A 19,509-nucleotide genomic window follows, 5' to 3' on the forward strand; every position below is an offset into this window, starting at 1 on the left:
AAAAATACTAATATCTTCATCAATCAATAAACACATCAGCAAAAACGTATAGACATAATTAAAATGCATTGGACGTGACAATGTAAGTGTATTTACTAAACAAATATTAATGTCATATAATTATGGAATTGTAATTATGACAGTCAAAGCTGTTAGGATGAAGAGATAATAATATAATCGATGCGTGAGAGCCGCTTTAACATAATAGTTTGACATAAGTTTTCGAAACATACGGTGCCGCATTTTTATTATGCATACATATATATATATATATATATATATTGTATGTACGTGGCATGGATCGATTGTTATTCACTATGGATAATCTCGACGATGATTCAGTAACAATACATCTCTTTGAACGATATCAGCATGCGACAACTTGTACAAGGCAAACATGTTTAATATGATATCGATATGTAAAATTTTACTTGATGCGTTTAACTTTTTTTATATAAAATTTGTAGGAATGTTTATTATAAATTTATGGATTATCTTATATATCATCTTTTTTAATAATAATTATGTAATTATATTTAATAATAATTATTTATACTATTTAACAGAATAAAGATTACTATTTATTACTATTTAACAAAATAAAAAATTAAAATGTTATCTTTTATATTATATTAGCATTTTTAAATTTATTAACGATGAATCGTTCTCTAATTTTAGCTCGGAACTTATCGTTTACGTCGCTCCGACAAAAAAATGACTTAAGAGATTTACGACCTTAGATCTGGTTATTCAGGTCATCTAGCTCTAAGTTTAAGAGCTTCGGCGTGTGCTTCTATAAGTAATAAAATAATTTTATTGATATGCGTTGATCGTAGATTCTGTTGAATTACGTAATTTGTTTACTCTAGATGACCATAATTTCTATATATACATTTTGTATACTTATAAAGAAAGATTTTTAATTATGTTCGAGTAAATAATAAAACTGTTCACCATTTTAAAAACCGCAACGAACTCTGTATTCTCGCTATATGATAAATTTTCTTATTATCAATTCGTCAGTCTCGTTGACACTATTTTATCAGGAATGTTTATTTTATCATTCGGATGTTTATTTTATCAGACATCCTTTTCCTCTACGCGCTTGACAATATAGGAATACCGTAACTCGTTGAAAATATATTTTGATACGAGAAAGCTCATGCGTCAAAATATAAATTTAACGATTTAAAGATTATCAGTTAGATCAATGATTAGATTAATGTCATCAAAATTATAATTGATCCTTTCATTTTCAATCCACGAAATAATATTGAATATTATATACTCATGATAAGGGGATAACAAGAGGATACAAAAGAATTTAAACGAATCGAAGTAATATAATATGTAAAAAATTCTTTTTTATTAAATTTTCTTCATAATAAAATATATTGATATTTCTCCTATAAAATCTCGAATATTACTGCTAATTAAGTACACTGCATCGAATTGATCTAACAGATTTAGTCGAGTTCGTCCACACCTTCGGTATCGTTATTATCATAAGCTAAATATCATTTCCAAGGTGGCTTGCTTCTCTGCTGATCTAATTTCGTAACCATTTTTTGCGGGAGAGATATATGTTCACTAAGGTCATGCGAAGTCTAGCAAAATAAAGTTATGTTATAAAAATATATATACATATGTAGTATATACATAAAATTTTATCTGCAATATATAAATAAACCTCGGAAGTTGGTTGCCACATGATGCTATCTTCGCTCATTATACTTAATTCCTTTTTTAAGTAATGTTTTCGCGGTACTTCCCTGCATTCTAACGGCGGGCTTGAAATGCTGCTTCTAGGTTTTGCATCCCTATCTTCCTTTGCTAGTTGCATTTCTGCAATCTATAAACAATTTATTTGTATTCGACCTATTAGTTCGATATTATTAGTAGCAAAAGATTATCACTTAGATTTTAACCACCATTTTCACATATTTTCGAAGATCGTTCTTTGATTCCTTTCTACTAGTTAAAGGTGTATTTTCATTAAAATTCATTGTAATCACACTTTCGTTTTGATCTTCAAGCGATTGTATTGGGTTTTGCGTCTCTAACAATTGAGCGGCATATCTTATCGGTTCCTGAGAAAGCTTAGTGTAACAGTTTGGCATTGATTCAGACTTTTTAGGACCTTTAGAATCAAAATGTTTACTTGCATAAATTTTTTGAACCGGAGATAAATTATCCGTATTACCACCTGTTACAACCATAATAATATTAACAAAGAATCAAGTAATACAAATTCAAAACCACTTCATAATTTACCTGATATAATATGTAGAGCTTGCTGCCATTGCTTTTGCATAACAGAATGTAGTTGTTCTGCAAGTTGGGATTTTGTCGTGCGCTGAGAGTTCAAATGCGTTTCTAACATAGATGATCTTTGTAAAGCTTGAGCCAATTGTAGCTCGCATAACCGTTTCTCTTCTTTATGTTTTTCCTCTAATAAGTTTATTTCTAAACGGTGTCTGAAAAAATATAATATGTCTATGTATTTCGAAAAATTAATTTGTATATTTTTTATTGCAATATTATATTTAAGAAAGTATATATGCAACGAACTTATCAATAACATCCTTTATCTTTCTAGCAGCACATTCAGCTATAACTTGCTGTCTTGTTTTTAATTCCTCTAAAAATTCTGATTCAGCAGTATCAAGTTGCGTTTGAAATTCTTGTAATTTTACTTTCACCACCTCATCGACCTGTTTTTGATAAACCTCCTGTAACTCTGCCCTGATTTTTTCCTTTTGCTCGACAATAAATTTTGTTTCGTCTTTAGCTAATTTCTGAAAAAATAAAAACAATTAAAGTAATATAAAATCATTTGATAACTTAATTACAGGAAGTTTAACATTTCGAATATAGTATATCACCTCTGCTTTCTTAGCATCGTCAATAGATATAAGTAACAATGAATTCTTTTGTTCTAAAATAGAATTTCTGTTTATCTCTTCTTTTAATTTAAGTTGCAAATTCTCTTTTTCTTGTCTGAGCACTGTCAATTCGGCTTCACAAGTATCCAGTGCTTTATGAATAACACCCATTTCACTTCGTACTTCACTTCCTCTCAAACGTTCTTTATTTAACTCTGATTGAACAGTTTTTAATGTCTCTTCATTTTGCTGATTTTTTTCTAATAATTTGTTAAATTCTATCTTTATTTGTTCATATCTATTTTCTGCTTCTTGGACTAATAATTTATAACTTTCTAACTCATCTGCATGGGTTTTTAGTAAATCAACTTTTTCTTTGATTGTGGTGTCACTTTTCTCTTTATATCCAGCTGCCAAATCTAAAGTTTTTGATAATTTTTCTTCAAGTCCTTTGATTTGAGTTTGAAGTTCTGAGATTTCAGATTGATGTTTCTTTGTGACATTTTGCAAATTAGTTTGTGAGTTTTTATGTTCAACTTCTAATATTGCGACTTGTTGCTTTAATTTAGACCAAGCTATATGAAATTGAGATATCAAAACGTTTTTCTCATTGTCGATTCTAACTGCTACTGCCACTTTCTCTTGTTGTTCTAGCAATCGTTTCTGAAGTTCTTGAATCAGATGCTCACAATGCTAAAAACACAAAATATATACTTATTAACGCAAATACATACTTATGTCATACATACATACATACATACATACATACATACATACATACATACATACATACATACATACATACATACACATATATATATATATACATATATTTAATTTTTATTATACCTCTCTGCGAAATTTCTCCTCTTCTAATTTTATTCTAAGTGTTTCTTCTTGTGATCTAGCTGGGTGAGTTTCCCAAAAATCCGAAAGTGACAAGACTCGCTGATATTTCCTACAAGTAAATTTTATAATAACTTGTTAGTAAAATCATTTATATATATATATATATATATATATATATATATATATATATATATATATTTCAAAAATTCAAACTATATTTTTTTTTAATAGCAAAGATATATTTTTCTAAATAAAAGTTTAAACGAAAGAGGACATACAATAAAAATTGTATATATATAAAATACCTTAAATGAGGATCTGTATTTGTAGCAACATGTACAGCACTTTTAGAAAATACAGATTTTTCTGTGTCGTCGTGTATATTTCCATTGTGTTGTGGCATTTTATAAGGATTCAGTAAATGTTCTGTATTACTATATTGTGCAGGTCTTGATGGCATCGCATCAGACAATTTACTTGATTCGCTAACATTTAATAGAGTGTCTGTAATAGAATCTTTGGATTGAACATGTACATTGTTTGTACTTGCTTCACTTTTTATTACAACATTTTGATTTGACATTGATTCTTTTGATTTAGTATTATCAATTATAGCAGATGATACATTAGATAAATGATCTATATTTTTTATACTGTTTTCTATTGTATGCCCATCTGCTTTTGAAGTAGGCTGTTGAACACTTTGTTCCCATGTCTTAAATTCAGATATCATTTTATTAGATTCATTTAATCGGAATGATTCACTGTATGGTAATGATATATCAGGGAATGTATTGTTTGATTTCTTTTGAGAAAATGCTGATAAAGAATCAGTGAGTTGAGGCTCTTTGCTGCATGATAGAAAATTTAATTTTTTATATGCCCCAAGTTTATGTTGTGTCTCCTTCTCTTGACTATTTACAGCATCAACAGTTTGAGTCGATAATATCGGATGAACTAGCTCGTTATGATACTGATATCTGTTAGAATTATTTATTCTTTTCGATAATTCCAATTCAGTGGCTTCCATTTCTTGAAGCAATTCGTCAACTTCTGACAATTCCATCTCTTGCACTATTCTAGTACGAGTATGCTGCTGACCTATTGATGTATCAGGTAAGTTTGATGCAGATACTGTTGAATGTAAAGAATTATGAGGTTTATAATACAAGTTACTCGTACAAACATCATTTGGACGAAGAGACAAGGATTCCTTCTTCACAGACATAGCAGTAGCATGCGAGAGCTTAGTACCGCAAGAAGTAGAAGGTACCACAAAGGAGTCAGAGTACGATGTTAAAGTATCATGCTTTGCTCGAGTAAGAGTATTAGTAGTAGTCAAATTAGAGGTAGCGGTTGTTGAAAGGTAGCACCCTGACTTCATGTCATTTTTCACCAAATTAGTATAGTTCTGCGTCGAATACCCACTGGGAGTGGAGGGAACGGACAGAGGTTTACGAGGTTTCACAGGAGTATTTTGCAGGCTGGTGCTTTGACTTACGGACAATCTGGGCAAAGTCTGCCGATAATAAGGATAGGACGCGCTACCGTAAACTGTCTGAGAGTCCAGCGAATTGTTCAGTGCGGATACGTCGAGACTGTTGTCTCTGGACTCGATAGCACAAATACGGGATTCTAACGTTTGCATGTGTCCTACCAGCTCCGAAATAACGCCGGTCTTCCCACAATCTGTTCTGGAGGAATCACTCGAGCTAGTGTTTGAAGACGAAACGTGGAATATATCGGGCGGGATCAGGAGCAAAACATCCGTATCATCCGACTCACTCATTATCCATCTGCAATTCCCTGCCACCGGTTGCGATTTGTCATGCGACTACCTCAGATCAATCGATGTTTATAAAGCGTCTTGTCATTGCTGTTTATATACAGCGGAAAGATGATGCGAGTCCGCGGATGCATGAACCGGTTAGATTGGAATAGGGTTAGATTTAGCTTCTTGCATATATTTACTGAAATAGGGCTGCAACACAAAGCGTGTAACGGTTATAAATGGCGATTAATTATTCCCAGTCCGCCGCTAGTAAATCACATCACGTAGATATACACGTAAATTTCATAAACAAACTTGAATGACATTCGCGCGCTTTTAATGAAGACATTACATTCTCAGACGCATTCTGATAGACTGCCAATTCAGTATTGAAAAATCATTCATCTACACATATACTTTCATTCATTATGACGTATGTGGTACGTACTACAGTTTACTATTACTATTAACATGGCTTCCATCACAGGTCATCGACCCCGAATATCGTCGGTAGTGCAACTAAAGTACCGACAGATGGCGCATCGTGTATATATGAACATAGCAAATTGCGTTTACGATTTTCCGCGTGAAGTTTGAGATATATGGTATTCTCTCTTTCAGAGATATATTCTCTCCTTACATTTCTCGCCGGCTTCAATCAGCACAGTTAACGTTGCGTTAAGTAAGTAATTTCTTATATCCATTTCGTAGAAATAAAGATAATTATGACTGATCTAGGGTAGTCATATAGTAAATCGTAACCGTTATCAAGGAATTGCAGATGGATAATGAATGCAGTCCGATGATACGGATGTTTTGCTTCTGATGATCCCGCGTTCCATCTTCAAACATCGGCTCAAATGATTCCACCATAGCAGATTGTGGAAAGACTGGCGTTATCTCGAATCTGGTAGGACACATGCACATTTTTACTTCGAAAAATAGACCGTGTGTGTGTTGTCTATATATATGTATAGACAACACACACACGGAATCTATTTTTCTATTATCATCCTCAGAATTGAAATACCGTTAGCGTGAGAAATTTTGTAGTTAGTTTCTGATACTTTCATTTCAAAGTTTGTAGTAATAATAATGCAGCTGATTTCTCAGACGAAAAAAATATCTATAATTTATTGATAGATTAAATCTCTTTATAAAAATAAAAAGATCTCTATTTAATTCATTGATCTTTTTTTTGCAAGTTATATATACCATTAATTATCGTCGTGTCATTAGTTTTGTCATTTTTATACACATACGCACATTAAAAATATTGATAACATAGAATATATAAAAAATATGATTATAAAAATCATTTGTCTTTACTAAAATTTTTCGGATATTATATGCGTCTCTCTCATTTTTATTCATCAATAATTACTTTTAACTATAAAACTTTGAAATGTGTATGTTCCGTATATATCGCGGTGGAGACGCGTAAAGTATCATACAGATATATCGGCATGTGACAATCAAGGAATTAAATTGAAGGGAAAGGTAAAAATTCCTTCAGAACATTTGTACTGTAAAAATATAAATGTTTATCATAAAAATGCAATGCTTCTTTATTATATCAGTATGTTTCTTTTTAATTATTTATATTATTACTTCATGTACATATATTTATATATGCTATTTTTTTTTTTGAAAAGATTAGAAAAGACATATATTATTAAATCTAATAGAGAGAAAAAAATTAATCTTCGCCTATTTCTCTTAATTCAAATATAAAGTGCAAAAATAATTTCTCATATTACATAAAAAAAACTGAATAACATAATTATTTTGTAAAAAAAAAAAAAAAAAAAAAAAAACCACGTTTTAAAAAAAAGAACATTGAAATTTTTTCTATAAAACTTTAAGTAACTTTATTTTCTTTTTTATTTTCTATTTATTATGGGTGGAGATAAAATGGCTTACAATTAGATTATTATTATTCATAGATTTTAATGCAAACAATTTTTCTATGTGTAAAGCCGATTTTCTTAAATCTTTTGTGTTTTCGTATTTTTTAAGCTATTTGATATTTTTTTAACTACTTGAAATTTTTTAAGCTCATTGTAATAAATGCGATTCGTGCATCCTGGTATCCTACAAAATAAGATATCGGTTATAAAGGAAAAGAAGACGAACAACGCTTTTTAACGTATCGCTTTATTAAGTTCTCATAATGCAAATGCACTTCTTCTCGGTCGACTACAATACTTACTTCATTTTTGTATAATATACACCTGCTTAAGGTACACTGTGAAACGTCTTGTGTGTCGCTTGCATTCTCGTATCGTGTTGCGAAATACACGCGTGGGAAAAGAGAGAGAGAGATATATATAAGCTTTTTATGGATATATTGTATTATGAATATCACATTAGACTATGCCGCGTATTTAACATCGTCAATCTTCGATCGATGGAGTACGATGAATGCATTAAAAAGTAGTCGATCGTTTATTTGACGTATCTTAATAATCAATTTAAAAAACTTCCAGATTATATATCAATGCTTTGAATTTATCATCAACTCGAAAATTAATATTTTATTACTGCATTAATTAAAAATTAAGAAATATCTTGTTTTTAAATATTTATTATTAATCAATTTTATTAATAATCAATCACATAACGATACGCAAATAGATTTAAAATAGATTTAATGAAATCAAATAATAAAATCTATATCTACGAGATCTAATATAATAATTAATAATTTATTTCTCTAATTCTCAACTTTTTGATTTCTATTATAAATTTATGATTATTAATTCCTAAATATTCTTGAAACATTTATTCTTTTCGTCAATTAAAACTAAATTTTATGCAAGTCTAAAATAAAAACTACATACATGTATATATAATATGCATAGCTATAATGGCTTTCAGTACATTATTTCAATGTAATAAACGATCAAATAATTTATAATGCAACTTCCAACACATTGTCTAACAATTTCCCTATCTGCAATTGCGATGATTTTTTTCAAACAGCTCGCGTATATTAACGGAAAGATAATTTCACAGATATATTTATCTATAATAATTATAGTTTCATCATCGATAACCCTTAAGTACAGACTAAGTGCAATTACGTTAAAAGCTTGCTATATTTCGCCACCAATTGAAAATTTCCATTTAAAAATCAGATTTTGAAAAAAAGCATTAAAAAATATTAAATTATAAAATTGTGTGGAACTTTTTATATATATTTTCTCTATCTTTATAAAATTTCTAACACAAGAGAAACACTATGTAATACAATATATTACAATACAATAATAAGTTAATACTATATAACAGAAAGTAAAAATGCATAAATTGCGAGAAAGCTAATTCGTAAAAAACAAATGATCCGTCTTTGCGTTACATATATGCAAGTCCACTCGAGGGTTAACGACAATAATCATACTCCGAGCGTGCACGGGAAAAGCCCTCTCGATGTGCACTCGAAAAATGCAACCGACGCAAGTTTGAACAATGCAGGGAGTAGACGTGCGTACGTATAATATGTGTATACGTATGTACGATGACACGATGCGCCTGAACGCATGTTAGCATTTCACATGAAGTTTGCATTCGAGGCATCCTTGTGTATTCGGAGCTTACGCGGAAGTTCCTGCATATAAACTGACGGCAAGGTAAATATCCAGGCTCGGCATCACGATACGATTTACAACGATCAACACGACACGTTCTCGAGCGCGCGCGCGTACATTGATTAACCTTATTATTTAGTGACGATGTTAAGTAATAACGAATTACGAAGCTTGCTGTACGGCATTAAAAAGACGATGAAAAAATCGATACAATGCTTTACGTAAACGTAACTGTAAAACCCGTCGATGAAACTATAATGACACGTTTTGACGAAATTGAGGCCAATTTTCTCTAAATGAAAATTTAGCAATTTAATACTATGTGTATATACAATATAATATTGAATTTAAAAGATTCAAAGGCAATTAGGCTCAAAATTTATGAATTATATAGACGATTAGAACTTATTTTCTTCATTAATTAAAGAAGATTTTGATTATCAGAAATATTATTTTGAGTTTATTTTTTAAAATATATTGGGCTTCGGAAACCTTTAGCAATAATTCTTTTTATTATTGAAAAATCAATCCCAAATTCGTCGAGTTAACAAATTGTTATTAATCGAATCATTTTATACAGTAATAGTAGAATATCCTGTATATGAACGCGCGTGAAGAACTGGCAACAATTTAGTGCGTCGTTAAACTGTGTAATATTAAAAATCTTGTAACTTTCACGGAACCGCGATTTATTACGGTAGTATATGGTATAACGACGGATCGATCTTGTCTCTGTATGCTATACAATCATCAAAGACTACCGAGAACGGACACTCGATAACTACTTAGCACATACGATTAATCTTATTCGTAAAACCAGTAAATATATCTCATATATGTTTATCTATACAATATATAAATCACATTCTGCGTTCCCTTCCGCTTTCTTGACAGCCGCGATGACGAACAACGTTCATGTAATTATTATATCGACGATAACAATGTGCGGAAACTATCGATTTTATTGCCGCATTGGAGTTTGTGAAACTTTCTACGTATTACGGGATTGCTGCTTATATCATATATTTCGATGTTCCAAATTGGGAAAAGATGACGTGTAAAACAAGTAATTGACATTTCAAAGCTGTCCGAAACAATGACGTAGAATATATCAGAAGAGAAAGGTCTCTTTTGTTGCCGCCTATTATTTCTTTAAAAAATGATAATAAGAATATTTTTTAATTCAAAAAGGTAGTTTAGAGATCGAGAAATTTTGATCTTTCAATGAGCAAATATTGGCAGTACTTGGCAATCGTTGAAGCACATTACAGCCATGTGTGTCTTTTATAAATTTTAATTTATTCACTCTCAATTGTTATCATTTGATTCATATGTCTGTATTCTGTTCATTTGAGCATTTATTAATTTCTAACATTTTTTTTCCGAGAGTACGTTTTATATAGTTCTTATTAATACTTTCTGATCTGGCAGTATAAATAACAAGCATTTCTTATTGGCAATGGGGGATTTATATTTTTGATATAATTACAAATGAAATAAGGCAGCTTTCTCTCTTAATAGGCCAGATCAAAAATTTGCACGCTTTACATAAATAGAGCAACTAATAAATTACACTGTACGTGTATCTTTTTATGTATCGCATTTTTAATTTCTGGAAAAACGCAGAATCAAATGACGCATCACGAAGTGTGATAGTTTTAACATTTTATGATTCGATTATATTCAAATATTAAGTGATTGTGAGAATCGTAGTTCTTTATGAAAAAATGTACATATATTAAACATTTTCTTATATAAACTTAAGTTTGTGTAAACTCGATATTTTTTTACGATTATATTTTATAATTACCAAGAGCTTAAATTTTTTTTAAATATTAATTTTTACATATTACTATTTTCTTTTGACTCGTATTATAAACGTAAGCATTAGTCTCGACAATATTGCTTCTTTTTGCAATTATGTAATTTTCACAAATATAATCTTGACGAACGTCGAAATCGTTGATATAAATACATACAAACATACGTATATACACATACAATATAACATCTATTTTTGAGAGACAATTTATATTTCTCCGAACAGCATTTTTCTAACTGAACGTAACGAATACACTTCACGTTTTTCTAGAATCATATACACATGAAAGAAAAATATTTAGAATGAACTCGACACCGGAATACTTTTCAACATCTTGCGTTGATGTCGCGTTGAAGGGTCGCGAAAAAGCTTGCCGGAAATGAAAAGACGAGAGATCTCAAAAAAAAAAAGAAAAAAAAAAGAAATGAAAGATCGAATGACGACGACTCTCGGGGCGGAAAATCTCTCGATCGGTGGAGGTGTGCAACAGTCAGCAGGCAAGAGAGTGCGCGAGTGGATACAACGAGAGTTTCCAAGTACAATCAATAGGTCCGCTAACGGATCTTCTTCCCGGGGATAACTCTACCCGTTCTCTACTTCCTGCGAGACTGCTCGTCTAGCAGTTTAGCAGCAATGACTCTTGGTTGGCAGGAATCTTCCGAACGAACGATCAATAATCTGAAGCGACGAGAGAAAGAGAGAGAGAGAGAGAGAGAGAGAGAGAGAGAGAGAGAGAGAGAGAGAGAGAGAAAGAGATACGAGAGGAGAGGAAGAGAGAGAGAGAGAGAAAGACACCGAACATCGACAACGGCATTTCCGTGCGAAGCGAGCAAAAACACCGTCAAGTACAGAAAACAAAGGGCTTGTGTAGAACGTGGGAAAAAATGGCAGGTTGCGCGCTGTCAGTCGGAAGTATTACGCGAAGGAGCTCTCGTGCTGCGTTCGACATTCCGAGTTTCGTTTCGATGCCTGCGCTGTCGATACGGCGTTGTCGAGAACTCGACAACGGAATTGCTGCAATGCTGCGCTGACTTGGGTCATAAATTAGAGTAACTTTCGGAAGAAGGGAGATACCTTATGGCCATGGTTAAATAAAGCACGTATGCTAAATTAAACTCGTTTAAAAATAATGCAAGATATCGCGAATACTCGCTCCGAAAAGTCTTTACGTTAGTGCCTCGCGTGAATATTCGCACAAATAATACAATATTTCCTTCTCTATGTCAAATTATTTAATATTTTATTATTTACATTATTTTAGTATCTTATCTTTATCGATTTTATGCTTCTTTCAATAATGTTTTAATTGTTTATGTAGTGAAGTTAAAAAAAAAACTGTTGGAAAATATGTATAAATTTTTGAAATCGGTCCGAGACAATTAGATGTACGCTCTCTCTTTTCAGAGATGTTCAAAATATTTTTACCAACGATAACTGGGTCGTACGTGACCTACGAGACAAAACTTTATCTCTATCGATGAAGCATGTTTATCGTTTTTTAACAAAACATGATATAATTCGAATATGTATTTGGTGGAATATAGGTTCGAATATTCTATCAAATACTCTACCGAATATATAGTCGAATTATATCCGGTTTTGTTAAAAAAAAAAAAAAAAAAACTAAATTATATCAAAAACATATGACAATGTCACAGTATTGGATTGACACAACATATGGTACGTAATGCTTAAGTTAATTTTTTGCAATGTACAATGCATATATTTTATCCCCAGCCATTTTATGAACGTTATTTATATTAAAAAAGGAAAAACTACTGAATTATCCGTGATAAACTACGCTTTTATAAAAGCATATACAATTATGGAAAAAAAAAAAAATTTTACAAACAGAATTTTAGAAATAAATTGAAATTATTGCTCGATCAAGTCTATAAATGTCGCTATATTCACTTGTCATACGGGATGATCGAAACATACATTTTTTCCGAAATAATTTCATCAATGCCAATAATAACAACGAAAATATTTCAAATGGTTCGTTATTCTATTTATCATCGCGATTAAAGCAGATCGGCTACCGCAAACGATTCTCCGACACGATGTCAAGTCACGGATGTAAAGCTGCATGTTTCGTAAATGATATTTATATAGGTACCGGGATGGGGGTTGCACGCTACAAGTTACACCGTCGTATAAATACGTGAGGAAGGTGTTATCGGCTGTAACGGCGCATGAACCAGGCGGTGGTTTTTGACACCGCTGAAAGATAACCGCTAGCCCGGATAGCCAGTGGTAGTATCCGTGAATTCTGACGTCTCACCGGCACCCGGATGAAACTTAGATCACTTGCCCGTCACGCACGCGCGCGCGAAAGAGTGAGAGAGCGTTTCCGAAGATAAACTCCCGCAGATAAACTCGAGGATCTTGGAAAACCGCGGCAAGACCGATGACTATGCTGTCTCCGTAGTGCATCGAGCCTCGATTCCCAACTTCGCCCGCTATCCTGACAATCCCCATTTCCCTAACCCCCTATCTCCCCCTCTACCCCATCACGGTCCGTCCTTGTCTCCTATTCAGACGGCAGCCGCATCTCCCGAAAATGCATCGAGCCAAAGTATTTGCGGTACATCGCTCTCGCGCCCGCCCTTCGTCCTCGCCATCAGTCTTCGTTTGGCACCGTTTGGCGGTATAGCGTGTGGGAGAAATCGCCGCGTCGTGATTTTTAGAGCTGGCGTCTCCGAACTGGAACCCGCACACACCGGCACACTTGCATAATGTCACATATCCTTTACACTCGATTGGTCGCCCCTTTTGTCGCGGCAATGTAACGCGTAATGCACACACCCTTTCTCGCCCCCTTTCGCAATACCATTTTCGCGAGATCGACGTCGTATTTCACGTCGCATTTCGTCACATTTCCGATCGACGATGATTGCTATCACGATATTGCGTAGGTGGTTACAATCATGGGTAATTGATATTTTCTATATCTCGATCGATTCATACACATACACACATTATTGTTCGTTTCAAGGCTATAAGATTATTATAGACAGATTTACCGAGTAGATTTTTGTAACATTTCATATACACTGTATCATTAAATGTTATTTCTGTTGCAAAATACGGACAGCCAAGTTAATTGTGAACGTAACTTATGGACATTTATATGAAAGCATGATATCATGTTGCTAATAGTTTTATAATTTGTTGTACTTTTTTATCGTGTTCAAAAAGTTCTACTAATACATTATTTTTAATTAGAATACACATAAAAATTAAAGGTGACATTATATTTGAAAATGAAATTTTTACACATTGATTTTTTACATTGATATTGTTGTAAATGTTAAATACGCAAAATGCTGATGGTTTCATGCGCGATCATGAGACATTCATTGCTAACGATTTTTTAAAGACCTGTAGCAAAAAAGAATTAAAATAATTTTGAAATAAAATCTATATTGCATAATTATATACGAGTAAATATATTAGGTCGTCATCCAAGAATATCTCTACATTTTCGAATAGGATATTTATAAGTGACTATATTTTACTCCATGATAAAATATGGAAAATATGTTTCCATGAATTCTCAGTTTCGCGACGATGAAACGATTTTGCGATTTTAAGAAGTCATCGAAATCATGATCACCATTGTGATCATATGTTGGCAAACAGATACGATCGCCTATCACTTTGCCCATTGTAACATTCCAAGCAGCTTCGCTGCAGACCGTCGTGAAATCTTCTCCCGGCTATAAATCGAAAACGGTTTCATCAAACCACGTAGTGAGCACGTTCGATCTCTACTGCCTTTCAAGATCCTTGTATCGCACGAAAGAGTATTTCATTCAGTACGATGCGAGCTAGCCAAGATAAATTTGCACAGCTTTTTAGAAAGTGCAATTGTTGCACGTACATATATTTCTGCAAATCGCAGAAATCTGAAATTTCAGATATTTCAAATACAAAACGCGAATACTAGCACAATCCAAAATATGTACTTGTAATTCTCAAGAACAGACGTAATTTTCGATATTTTTTTCCATATTTTTATTTTGAAGATAAGCTTGTTGATTGGAAATTTATTTCAATTTTGTAATAGCGTATTAGTATTGTAATAGTGTACAGAAAGCAGTCATTATTGATTCCATTTTGCTTTTTTTAATTTCATGTATTATTAAATTATTATCAATCATAATAAATTTAAAAGATTTTAATGGCATTGCAAATCAATAAACCATATACTCTTAAATCGATAAATGAAAAGATGAATACATAAAAATAAAATTTAATACTGTTAAAAGTGAAAGTTGGTATAAATAAGAAAAATATCTCATTAAGAAATATCCCAAATAATATTCATTAATTTCTGATATATCAAACTTGTATAACACAATTTCCCAGTCATTTCTATTTTTTTTTATCTTTTCCAAAAAGTCATGTTTTGTGACGATAGGATTACGTTACTTGACAGAATGATGAAAGGATTAACTATTGATTGACACTTGAAAGTATGATTGATTGATCTTCTTATCCTTTCCTGATGTCTTGGATTATTAGCATCTTTCTCAAATGTTCCTTTGTAGACAAAATGTGTTAAAATGCTTGTCATAAAAAGAATGTTACTTTAGTGTACGAATAAAAAAATGCTTATGCCGTTAGTGTAGCTGTGCTACTTAATACATAATGATTCTCTCGCTTTAATTATTCGACGCATCTGCCTGTATATAGAGATATCCGCAATTAAATGAGAGGAATTTCGATATTCGTGGCCCATATACATTATGAGATCAAAGTAGTTAATTGTACTGCCTACCGGTTTTGCTAATCGATGAATCGTGACATATTAATTATTAGTAACATTAACAGCAGCGGCATCTGCTAAATGAGAATTTCGCAATTTCATATGCGGAAACCTAGCGAAACCATTATTAAGGTTTAAAATTTTATAGTATGATTAATTTCAATGAAAGCATTAAATTATCGCGAATATTTAATGAACTTTGTGTAAATTTTATTTTTCATAAAAAAGTTTTATTCAATTTAAATCCTTTTAATAATTTGCTTCTACATTCGTAGAAAATTTGTAAAACTGAATAATTTTTCATGCGTTGCGTGTGTGTATATAAAATGAGATAATTGCAATCGATAAAGTATGAAAATTTCAGATCTCGTTGTCTTGCATTATGAGCATTATTTATCTAATATGAGGAACAATAGAACTATAGAACAAATATTAAATCCTTACACTTAACGCTAAATGTTAATATTCATCGTATCATTTATTTGTCACGTCATCTCTCATATATGCGTCTTTCAATCCGAATTTGGATTAATCTGTCTATACTCTTGTATATATATATATATAACATACTTGATACAATATTATTCACATCTAAATATGTGCAATCTGCCGCACGCGTGAACATGGTTCTCATGATGGGATCTCAGGCAGAAGCGCGAATGCGTATCCACGTATCTTACTTGCGTATCGGGGTATGGCGCACGGAATCCGCGCGATGTTTGGCTTTTGTCTCGACTGTAAACGTTAAACATCGATTACCGTAATTGGCAGGCCACGTTGGATATAGCCATTATACCATCGGCAACCGCAGCCGCATAAGCGGTGCAGATTCATGGTTATACGTTACGCTAAATAATCCGTTTAACGATCGATAACTACTAAATGATCATCATCCGCGTAAAAGGCCGAATGATGGTAGTTGCTTTTTTTTTTTACATCGCAAGAATGTCGCGAAATGTAATGAAATATGCCAGCGATCGTTTTCTACCGATAATACACTATCTTTTACATTTAAAAAATGCCATCCAGAGGAAAATATAATGTGCGTGATTTGTAATTAGCGCTGTTAGCTAGTAATGAAACAATTGATTTGAAATTTTCGAAAGAGAAAATAATTTTATATTTGTATTAATATCTGCAATCAAGATTTAATGCTCGTTAAGCATATTAATAACTAGTTGTTAATAATATGCTATATAATATATGGACATTCGTGCGAATTGTTATGCATATCAATAAATAATAGAAACTATTGTGAATGACATTCACTATCAGAATATACATATATAATAATGCTTTAATGATAGCATGTTTGTTTTATTTATATCGATTGATTAAATAATATAAACATATATTTTATATATTTCAAAATTATTACTGCGCATTAAAATAGTAGTAATAATTCGCAGAGATAATTCATAATGTTAATTTTGAGACATTAATATATTTACTATGTCCTTTGTTATTTAGATCAAAATAATGTATTTTCCAATTCGCGAAAACTCTTCCCTGTATTAGCTTCCTTTGTTAATAATGAACGTTATGCGGATCAGATTTGAGAAAAATTGGAAATAGGAGTTTCCCGAAAATTTATCCGAAAAAAGGGCTATCAATCTAGACGTGGCGCTCACATGTCCAACACTCGCGGTGCATTACGTGCGAATGGTTGGACAGGTTTGAGAGCGTAGCTCGTGCGATTGTGTCGGTATGCGGGTCAGGTGCGCTTCCACCTCGAATTTCACTGGAATTTAACGTCGCGACACATGGTCACGGTATGTACGAGCAAAAGGATGCGGATGGGTGTAAGAGGACGCGCGCGCATAGAACGTGTCAAAGGTGGAAAAAAAGAAGAGCGCGCGTATGGTTGCGCAAGGGATGGAAAAGGGTGGAGAAGGCGCGGACGAGTAAAAGGAGATTTGTGCGAAGGAACGCGTTTTGCGATCGAGCGCGTTCGCCCGCTCTGTCTCGCCGGAATTATTGGAAATGTAATTTCGTATATACGATACGCATGACTGACAGAGAAAGAGAGAGAGAAAGAGAGAGAGAGGCAGAATTACGTGTGCACGCGGACGTATTTAATGCCCTAGCCTAGCTATCGGTTCACGAACGCGTCCCGATGACGCCCCGGCGTCGAGCTTAAAGGTGATGGACCGTGTTAAACGCGGTATACTTTCCACCCTTTTTGCCGAAGCTAATTTACAGAATGCACATATAACGTCTCCGATACGCGCTTCTCGACAGCCCGAAGCTATTATAGCCATAGCTGCGAGACGTAATACTGTTCCATAATCGACTTAGGAAGCGTCCCGAAATTTTAATTAAATAGATATGGGGGAATGAGTATATATATATATATATAAAGTTCTTCCGCAAGTTTCTGAAACGCGAGACATTTTATCACGATGAATATTACGTACACTCTGAACGAGTAACCACGATGATGTAGACCGGAAATCGTGTGCTAAAATAAAAAGTTAATCCCTTAAACTGAAAATTAAAAGAAAATAAGTTACACAGTTGAAATGAATACAATATTATTAATGCTTAAGTGCACATCAGAGCGGAACTCTTCATGTGCTAGTCTGGGACAAAATCCGTGAATCGGATCCTTCAATTAAGGATAGGGATCAGATTCGAATCCGTGGACAAGATCTCGTTAGACCAGTTGCGCGAATCAGATTGCTCCATAACCGCTAATGTTGGCGCCAACCATGCCGAATTAATGACTTTAGACATGTTAAGCCAAACGGTTTGATAATTAAATCTAGTGATCAATCAGCAACTAAAGAAATCATTATCAATCTTAAAGACGCAAAGGATACATTTTTGTGTTTTTTGTAATATCGGCCTAATGAGTTCACAAGTTGAGGGATAATGAGTTGCATTATGCATTTTCGGAAAATATGTTATCTGATAGCAGGATTTTTTTTCTAAAATAACTCGCCATCAATCCTTATGCTACGTTATGATTTATCGACGGTTTAATTACGACGCTGTTTATTTACGACGCTTGAAAAAATCACGAGTAAGTAAAGAGGCTGCAAATTGCCCGAATAAGCTTCGATAATCGTGCAATATTCAATTTTTGTATAAAGAACCAGCGGAAGAACGGGTATTCATTACACGCTGAATTAATTTACGTATAATAACGCGAAATTGCCAAATTGTTAAACACGCTGGATCGATCAGTGCACGTCCGCAATTATTCATGCGGACGATTAAGAAATACATGATTCAGTCTCGCAATCATCCTCTCTCTTTGTACTTGGAAATATAAATTATATATTCCGTCTTAATTGCGAATTCCGCTTGTGCGAGTACTTTTTGCCGTTACAGCGCGGAGAGATCCTGACTCTTTAACTCGTTAATTTAGCCACGCTATCAATTACCGGTTGTGCTGATTGCGAGCAAGCGCGGCGGCTTAATACATGAATCTCTTTCTCTTTTTCTCTTTTTCCCCCTAACTTAATTCATATCGCGCGTGGAAATGTAAATCAATCGTGACGCTTCGTGAATGAACGACCCGTGAAACGAATTACACGCGTTATACACGTTGCTCCGGCAAAGAGAGTTGAATTCCGATATAGCGCCAAGAAAATGGCTAGTACGAGAAAGTCGCTTGGGATTCCCGGCAAGCCGGATATATCCATCTCATACCGTACATGCCGTCTATTCGAAGATGGACGCGGCTAAGGAATTTTCCCATCGCGACGAAAGCGGTACAGCGGAAACGGTGTGTTGTCCGATTTTTACCGTTCAGCTGCTACTTCACGCTACTTCGGCAACTTTTTCCGGAATATCTCGATATCACTTCCGCA

The 19,509-nt window shown here is 33.3% G+C and overlaps 1 protein-coding gene across 1 annotated transcript; it reads right to left on the reverse strand.

Moving 5' to 3' along the window:
- Nucleotides 1-1,384: 1,384 nt before the first annotated feature.
- Cnb (centriole duplication and spindle assembly protein centrobin) lies at nucleotides 1,385-5,898 on the reverse strand. The gene is made up of 8 exons (XM_070300663.1): nucleotides 4,040-5,898; nucleotides 3,735-3,843; nucleotides 2,886-3,578; nucleotides 2,572-2,798; nucleotides 2,275-2,477; nucleotides 1,932-2,206; nucleotides 1,691-1,852; nucleotides 1,385-1,607 (listed from the first exon to the last, which is right to left on the reverse strand). Exons 1-8 carry the CDS (start codon nucleotides 5,521-5,523, stop codon nucleotides 1,518-1,520), a joined length of 3,243 nt encoding a protein of 1,080 aa, XP_070156764.1. The 5' UTR covers nucleotides 5,524-5,898; the 3' UTR covers nucleotides 1,385-1,517.
- Between the last annotated feature and the right edge of the window lie 13,611 nt (nucleotides 5,899-19,509).

This window comes from Polyergus mexicanus, unplaced genomic scaffold, assembly GCF_030449975.1.
Source record: "Polyergus mexicanus isolate NDT 795.1 unplaced genomic scaffold, iyPolMexi1.0 SCAF_8, whole genome shotgun sequence".
In the NCBI taxonomy this organism is placed as follows: Eukaryota; Metazoa; Arthropoda; class Insecta; order Hymenoptera; family Formicidae; genus Polyergus; species Polyergus mexicanus.